Raw genomic sequence first — 8,295 nt, 5'->3', positions numbered from 1 at the left:
GAGTTATTTAGCATGCCTCAGAGAGTACATTGAAAAGGAATGAACGAATACATGGAAAATGCTAGGACAACCTGTTTGTTCTATTAAAAATGTACTTTGTGAGATGTCAACATAAGAAAGTTTAGGCCAACCTGCAGCAGATGGCTTTGTGCTTTGAAGAGCTGATTCTTTTGGTGATTCTGAGGTAATCTATAGTTGCATTCACACAAGTGATTTCCCATAAAGAACATGCCAGGAAAATTGAATTTTACTTTTATCACTGCTAGAATCAGCTTCCTAACTTCTTGTACACATGGATAGGAGTCAGCTGAAGAGAAGGTTAAGATCTCTGTGTCAAAGAAGCATAAGAAGAAGAGGAAAAAGTCAGATATAAAGAAATAGGTGGTGCCTCTGAGTACTTAAATATCCTAGTTTCTCTATCATTTGTAGTTCATTTTAACTTTGACCATTGTTATCTTAAAGAACTTAAAGGACTCTATAGATGGAAAGATGAAAAAGACCTTAAAAAAAAAGGATGAAACAATTACCTTGAGTGAATTCAGCTTTTGGTGATTCCTGGAGTCTATTAGAAGGGAACAATCAAGACTAAAGAACTCAAGTACTATTGCAAAGTGAGCTAATGCTAATGCTTTCCCTTTAAAAGTCATACGTAGATCTGGTGGCTGAGAAAGTTAACCACCAGGCAAATGTTGTGTAGTTTTAGTGGAATGAGATAGATATTTCAGTACTTATAGCATTTACTATGAAAACTATGTGTATCAACTAAGCTGTATCATTAGTACAAAAACACCAAAAAAAAAGAAAGGGTTAAAAAAAAAACTAACTACAGGAGCTACAGGAAAAGTACCTAGAAATTCACCGAACCAAGAGCACAACCTGCAGAGGAAAAAAAAATAGCCAATGATGATGAATATAACAGCACCGTTAGTATGGGAACACAAAGACAAAACTGAAATAGGAAATCATCCATGCATGCACCAATTGCCTCATGCTAAAGTTATTCTTAATGCTTATAATTCCAGTGACTTGTGAGAAGAATAGAGCTATTAAATCAATTTAAACAAGCTTACAACTTACATGACACAGCTTTGGAAACTACAAATTCAGCAGGCACATCACTAAGTAAAGAAACTAAGACCATACATGCAACAGATTCAGCATTAGATGACGGGTAACACTCTACAATCCAAAGCAAAACCCAAAACCAGAATTCGAGGGGATACCTCTTGGCTACTGTGAAGTTTTTTTTTTTTAGAGGACAATAGCGAATTAGCAATGTGAGCGAGACAAATACTTAAACAACTAAACTCCAAAAGCAGAAAAAAAGGGAGAAAAATATCAAATTCTTGGAACCTTAGTAATCACTAAAACACATGGAACTTTGAGCACTATGGAGATAAACAATTATGTACGTATCAGATCCTAAATTTCTAACCACACAAAACCTTAGACATCAAAGAAAAACTCCATTAGGCAAGATATGAGAAAATGACATTTCAAAAAACCACTCTAAACAATGGTGTGAGTAGTCAAGAAAGAAACGGAAAGGAGGAAAATAAATAGAAGACACTAATTCCTCTGTATACTTACCAGTTACCATGAAGCAAGCGCTTGTACAACCAAAATACCTGAAAAAAAAAGAAAGAAAATATTCAATAACTACCAGATAAAATCAGAAGAATAAAAACTGATCTAAAAGGAAATTAACATATAAAGAAAAGCAAAATCTACCTAAAGGCTCGCTTAGCAATTATTTCCCCTTTTCATCTCGGTGGCAGCTGTCAGCACAAAAAAATAAATTTCATATATAGCTGAGAAAGGAAAAAATGGAAATTAGGCACAACATCGAAAAAAAAGAAGGAAATTTTCACCTCAGATAACTCCTTTGAACTTCATTTGCTTTTTATTGGTTTCATCCGTGCAAAGTGTAGAATAGTTCAAGCATACCTTAATATGAAAGTTCCCAAAAAGATCAAGATCCATAGAATAATAGGTGGAAGCAATCTTGTTTGTTTAATCAACATTTACACAAAAAAAAGGAAAAAAAGGCGGGGAACGAAGATGCGGATGATCAAGAGGAAGAAAAGCCTATGAAGAAGAAGATGAAGATTCAGGCTTGTACAGGTACGGTGGAATCTATTTTACACTCACAGGGCATTCAAAAGAAAGATCCTTTATAATAGAATTTGTAAAATTTGGGGAGCAATAAGGGTAAAATTATAATTTCAATGGCCCAACATTGATGTTAATATTCACAATTGAATTGATATCACAAATATATATGTTAATATTCACAAAAATTACATGAATTACTGATGAGCTACCATATGAAAAAAACAAAGATGATTTTTCTGAACAGGGCGGCTCACAAAAAAAGTCCAAGAGTGACTAACCGGTGATCCCAGCCAGCAAATGCAGCAATTTTGCCATCTGGCCGGATTGATGTTCCTGCTATTCCAGGTCGCTCCAATGTAATTTCTTTCTTGACCAGTGCTGATCCCTATATCGCAAGCCGGTAGAAAGATGAATAACTTAGAAATTTGAAATTCAAGACATTAAAAATGACCAAAAGTCTCTTCCTCCTGCCTGCTGGCCGCTGCTCAAAGAAATATTGCATGTCAATGATGCCTATCACATGCAGCTCAAGTTCAAACTACAATTCAATCATCATTTTTAGACCAACTGCAATTTAAATCCTTCAAAGGTGCAAACCAGAAAGTTCTGAACTTGTTTTTAAGTAAGGTGCATCTAACACATTACAAATGAGCATAACATCTCGTGATCACTTGGCATTTGCCAGACGAGGAGGAGACTATTATGAGACCACTTGGAAGTCAAGAATGCAAAATTAAGGAAAACAGTAATCCTCACACTAAAAAAATTAAAGTTCAAAATAGGCACCTTCTGATGTTAAATAGTCACCAATTGCAAAACAAAAGATTGCTGGATTGAGGTATATTAGCATCAAATTTACTTCAAGAACAGGAAATGAAAACACCATAGAGGAGCTGCCAACAAATGGCACGTGATATTTTATCTTCTCTTATATTTCTTTTTTGCAAGGCAAAGGCAGCAAGACTAACAGCAGCATGCCCCATCCTGTTAGCTGAAAGTGTAAAAATGCCATGCAATAAAGTGACTTAACATGCTAGGGATAAGAATTTATCAAGCCTAAATTCACCAATTGATAATCCAAAGAGAAAAACACAAGTTTTTCATCAACAGCTCCAGAGATACCACCACTGCATGCCCCATCAATACAAAGGCTCAAAACTGCAAAAAAGGAACGAGATCTCAATTTTTTTTGTTGGGTTTCTTGGGGAGAGAGAAGTTGCAATCAACAAATAACATGATGTATATGGATCCAGCACCACTATACCTGGTTCTTTATGAAACTTAACAGAATTCATTGGAACCCCTGGATTCCTTACATCCCACCAAGCCATGGAACCATCCTCATATCTAAAATATTGAAAATATAAAGGGAGTGAATAAACTTCATTTGATAGTTCAAGAATTTCAATCAGATGTAAGGTGCATCTGCTCTATGCAGACTCTAAGCAACTGTTCCAGTGACATCAAGCATCTACCAATCACAGCAACTCAAAAAATAATAAAGCCATTTAATCAGATAAAATGTGGCAAACAGTCATAGAGACATGGTTTTTTAGGGGAAAAAAGGTTGTCGATTGTACCATTTTTATGACAAGAATCATAATTCCAAGACCAAAGGATGACAAAGAAAAGGTTGGATGTTATATATCAATAAAGGGGTTGTACTTTATGTATCCTTTTTCAAAAAAAAACCATGAAGCTTTGACCAAAAGTTTCTTGTTCATATGGTGACCTTGCTTCATATCTAAAAGCTAAGATTTTTGGTAAGGAGTAGTAACCTGAATGCAAAAAAAGTTTGGGTGATTTTTATCAGTTAAGATGAGCGACAGAGGTGGGAGCAGCTTCAACCAGTTAAATCATTCTTTAAGGAAACCTGAACCACACTCATCAGGAAATATCCAATGATAAAGACAGCATTCATGGGTTTCCCCAATCATTTGTTGTCATGCCATCATGAGCACAAGCCCTTCCCCCAATTCTATAAGCCTTTCCACCCTATTGCAATAGAAGCTGAGTCCCAAGGCAGAAAAAAGATGAGCAAATAAAATGAAGACAAACCCGGTCAAAACATTTAGGTAGCCCTATGATTCAGGAGATAAAAATGCTTGAAGCGCCATGCACATTCCTGGGGTGAGATATCAAATTAGGGGCAGATAGACAGAACTTCCTGCATGGAAAATAAAGGGAGACAACCACAGGGCTAGCCTACATATTGTCACACTTTCATTAACATAGAAAAGAAGAGGGGGGAGGGGGGGTAAGCAAAAAAATAAATAAGATGAGCCTTCAGTATATATGAAATAAATAGAAATTACAAGCAAATTTTATTTCCATGATAGTAATCTAGAGCATTCAACAGGTCACTTTGCAAAGAAAGTGCAGGTCATCATTTAAAGAGTCAAAGTTTAAGAAAGTGAGAGACCATTTACATGGTGAGAAAGAAAATGGAGAATGCCAAACAGCTAAGACAAAACCCCTCCATGGTCCAAGTCCTCGGAGCTAAAATCTTAGATCATTAATGATTGTAAGGATAAACTAAAACTGAAAGGATCCATGGTCATAAAAATATGGGGTAAAGCACTTTTGATATTTGAGATTTAAAAATCGAACCACAAAAAAATCAAAATATAACTAATAAAAAATTAAAGAAATTTCAAGAAAAGGAAAAATTATCAAAACAAATAAAAATAAAAAAGAACCTTCAAAGAAGATCTCATCACCAGGCCCAGAAGGCAGCGATGGAAAAACTGATCATGCCTATCAAGTTTTGGCCGCTACAAGCCCTAGAATTTCAGACCTTCTTCAATCTCTCTTGTTCATCCTCTTCTTCGTCAACCATATCCCTGAGCCTAGTAATTTTCGAGAAATCACTGCAAAACTCTCCTATTCTCAGGCTGTTGGGGTCTGAAATCACCAGCAAACACAGCAAACAAGTAGGAGCAAAAAGAAACCAACATAGGATGAAATGATGAGAAACAAACCAAATGGAACCCAAAAGAAAAACTTCAACACAAAACCCTTATATTTCCTCTTCTTAGAGGCTGTTGAAGATTTTTTGAGTTACCCCAAAAAAAATTACAAGAAAGTCACGGCAACAAAAAGGGAAGAAACTATGCATAAAAAAAAGGGAAAATGAAGGGGAGAAAATAAAACTTGTGAGTAGCCAAACAAAAAAAGAGACCCATAAAGAGACTCGAGGGAGGGAGGAAGATGAAGAAGAACAAGAGAGAGAACCGGGAGTGGAAGGGGAAGAAGATTACCAACCATTTTCTATCTCGAGCCCATCGTCCATCAAATTCTAAGCACCCACTCCTCAGAAGAAGAAAAAAATCTGGACCTTCCAATCGAGATTACAATCTCTCCCAAGTACAATCAAATGCCGGAAATTGAGGGGAGACTTCTAGGTCTCATGGAAAAAATGGAGTTTTGTCTAGAGGACAAAATGGAGTTTTGTATAGGAACCAGTCTTCAAGAGCTCTTGACATTGATTGATGTTGCTACGTTTTGAAAGACAGAAAAAAAGAAGAAGGAACGACGACGTCGTTTGGTTTATCGGGGGAAAGAAGAAGAAAAGCCCTCAAACAAATACAAGAGGGAGGACAACCAAGTGCCATATCACCTCCAGCCAATCTCCAGTTGGCACATGGGCGGACGACCATCCTAGGTGGCAGGGGGCTTTCCCTCTTTATCTATATGGTTAATATAGAAGAAATGGTAATTAAAATTACTTGTTAGGCAATTGCATGCCTAAAAATCCAACAATTGATTGCAAAAGTTTGGTAATTAGATGTGGTTCATTTGGCAACCAAAAAAAAGTATTTTAATTGCAAAAAATGGTAATTAAATATGATTTGTTAGGCAATAAAAAAGTGAAATTATTAATTAATTAATTAATTAACAAGTAATTGCAAAAAAAAATTGATAGTTAAATGTGATTTGTTGGACAATCCAAAATAAGCGAGGACATTTTTTAATAACATTTGAAAAAAATTTGATAATTAAATGTGATTTTTTGGGCAACCACAAAAAAGAAGTCAATTTTTTGTTAATAATTGCAAAAAAATTGTTAATTAAACACGATTTGTTGAGCGACCAAAAACATGATGTTATTAATTAGTTATTAACAATTAATTACAAAAAAATTGGTAATTAGACATGATTTGTTGGACAACAAAAAAGGAGCCAAAAATTTTGTTAATATGATTTGTTGGGCAAAAAAATCAATTAATAGCAAAAAATCGATAATTAAACACAATTTGCTAGGTGAAAAAAATGACATTATTAATTAGCTATTAATAACGATTAATTGCAAAATTTTGGTAGCTAAACAGGATTTGTTAGACAACAAAAAAAAAAAGAGCCCAATTTGTTGTTAACATGATTTATTGTTGAAAAAAAAAGAGGCCAAATTTTAACACAATCCCACATGCAATTAGAGGACTACCACCTCCCATCCAATCAAAACTCACCACATCACCATTTTCATAAACAATTGAGAGGACTACCACCAATCGACGAATCAGAGGACGACAACTCATCAAATTGGAATCAATTGGAGGACTACCACCAATCGACCAATCGCAGCGCGCCACCTCAGCAATTGAACTCAATTGAAGAGAATGGCATTCACACATAGACTATGTATGTTAATAAGGGTTGCTTTGACCTTCAAATATCCTCTTGTTTCTGTTGTTTCATAGAAACCAACAGCAAAGGACATAACAGATCTCCAAGGAAGTTTGAAGAAGGGTGGAAGAGACTTATTTAAACAACTAGTCTTCAGCCAAAGTTGAGAATAAATCCCTCCACGAAGAAAGGACAATTAGGAATCATTAATTGATGCCAAGTAGAGGGTGCAGTAAGGCAAAAACACAAAATATGTTGTGTTTTTTCCCCTATTACAGGACAGACCTAACACGAGCCATCTTGAGTGATGTTTCGTCTTTGTTTTGAGTTGCTAGCTAGAGAAAGTTTTTGATTCTCTCGTTTGTGTAGACATTCCAAACCCAAGAAGAGTTGATCTTACCTTGACTGTTAAAGGACTTTTGGGGTGGCATCATGGAGAAGCATGATTTGAGAGAAAAAGTTCTCTTATGGTTACCCTTCCATCTGGCATAGTCTTGCAAATTTGATGGATTTTACCTTGGAATAACTTGAATCCTTTACACAATCAAGGGTGGGAAAACGGGAGAAGGTAAGATAATGCATAGTTGACCCAAATCCTTAATTCTCTTTGACCAAAGAGATGGTTGACTAGTAGGTCTTCCTCTCCAATATTAAGAGGGCCATGGATACAATTTCTAAGGGGACCTAGACTAGTCCAGTTATCAGGCCAAATTCTAGACACACTACCATTCCTTATTGTCTATCAGAACCTTTATTAAAAGCATCCACTCCAAGTTTTAGGCATTTTTGGTTGATTGATCCTTGCCTATTTTTAAGCACCAACTCTATTGTCCAGATAGAAGCAGCTTCATTAAAGTACTTGTTTTCAACATGTTTGCCCAAGATTGGGATTTGGGAGTAATTCTCTCTGATTTTCCAACATAAACCAGCCATAGCTGCTTTTTTCAAATGAGTAATTTTTGTTATGCCTAAACCCTCCTGGTCTTTCTTTAGTTTTATCATATTCTTCGAACAAGTGTGTATTCTGCATGTTTTTAGTGTATTTTATTATTTAGCTTTTGGCATGTTTTAGTTATTTTTATAGATAAATAACTAGGTTTCTAGTGATTTTTTTTTGCATTTTGTGTTTTAAATAAGAAATATTGCTTTTCTATGGATTTAAGTGGATTAAACTTCATGTTTTTGTAGGTTTTAATTATTCAATCATCAATTGAAATGAACTAAGAAAATGCTTGGATGATACTTAATAATTTGAAGTGATGTCAAGGAACATGAAGTGCAATATGATCAAAAGTGTGGAAATGCAATCAAGTGGCAAAGAAGAGAAGGTTGGTTGTTCTCATACATTTTGGTATTTAAGTTATAACTTAAGTTACAAGTATTTGATTGAAATGATTATTGAACCATTTTGAAGGTAAACCATAGAGTTACATTTCTTATAAGACAACAAAATCCAATCCATGTTTTTTTATGGTCAAAAGTCAAAACACAATCATGCATTTGTGCTGCTAAAATCTGAAACAGTGTTCTAACCAGTTGAGCCTATTTTGGTTA

The 8,295-nt window shown here is 35.2% G+C and overlaps 1 protein-coding gene across 3 annotated transcripts; it reads right to left on the bottom strand.

The window, feature by feature from the left end:
• LOC113778489 (protein DECREASED SIZE EXCLUSION LIMIT 1-like) lies at positions 1-5,603 on the bottom strand. Of its 3 annotated transcripts, XR_003469274.1 has the most exons (11): positions 5,380-5,603; positions 4,174-4,282; positions 3,380-3,462; positions 3,182-3,273; positions 2,394-2,500; positions 1,872-1,947; positions 1,732-1,778; positions 1,591-1,628; positions 848-876; positions 528-555; positions 1-328 (listed from the first exon to the last, which is right to left on the bottom strand). XR_003469274.1 is itself a non-coding variant. In XM_027323917.1 (5 exons), exons 3-5 carry the CDS (start codon positions 3,444-3,446, stop codon positions 2,366-2,368), a joined length of 294 nt encoding a protein of 97 aa, XP_027179718.1. In that variant the 5' UTR covers positions 3,447-3,462; positions 4,174-4,282; positions 5,380-5,603; the 3' UTR covers positions 2,298-2,365. The 3 variants fall into 3 exon arrangements, 2 of the variants coding, with proteins under 2 accessions (XP_027179718.1, XP_027179719.1); XM_027323917.1 differs by lacking the exons at positions 1-328; positions 528-555; positions 848-876; ... (1 more) ...; positions 1,732-1,778; positions 1,872-1,947 and having other exon boundaries at positions 2,298-2,500; XM_027323918.1 differs by lacking the exons at positions 1-328; positions 528-555; positions 848-876; ... (1 more) ...; positions 1,732-1,778; positions 1,872-1,947 and having other exon boundaries at positions 2,298-2,500; positions 4,174-4,240.
• Between the last annotated feature and the right edge of the window lie 2,692 nt (positions 5,604-8,295).

Source organism: Coffea eugenioides, chromosome 7 (assembly GCF_003713205.1).
Source record: "Coffea eugenioides isolate CCC68of chromosome 7, Ceug_1.0, whole genome shotgun sequence".
Classification (NCBI taxonomy): domain Eukaryota; kingdom Viridiplantae; phylum Streptophyta; class Magnoliopsida; order Gentianales; family Rubiaceae; genus Coffea; species Coffea eugenioides.
The sequence above is the reverse complement of the archived record's forward strand: the minus strand, read 5'-3'. Positions and strand labels throughout refer to the sequence as shown.

What these genes read in the sequence shown, in the direction of transcription:
- LOC113778489 (XM_027323917.1), bottom strand. Translation starts at nt 3,446, where the DNA reads ATGGCTTGGTGGGATGTAAGGAATCCAGGGGTTCCAATGAATTCTGTT. An exon ending in TAAGTTTCATAAAGAACCAG is followed by an intron (nt 3,274 to 3,379) that starts GTATAGTGGTGC and finishes CCTTTTTTGCAG; the next exon opens with TTTTGAGCCTTTGTATTGAT. An exon ending in TCTCTTTGGATTATCAATTG is followed by an intron (nt 2,501 to 3,181) that starts GTGAATTTAGGC and finishes CTTGCGATATAG; the next exon opens with GGATCAGCACTGGTCAAGAA.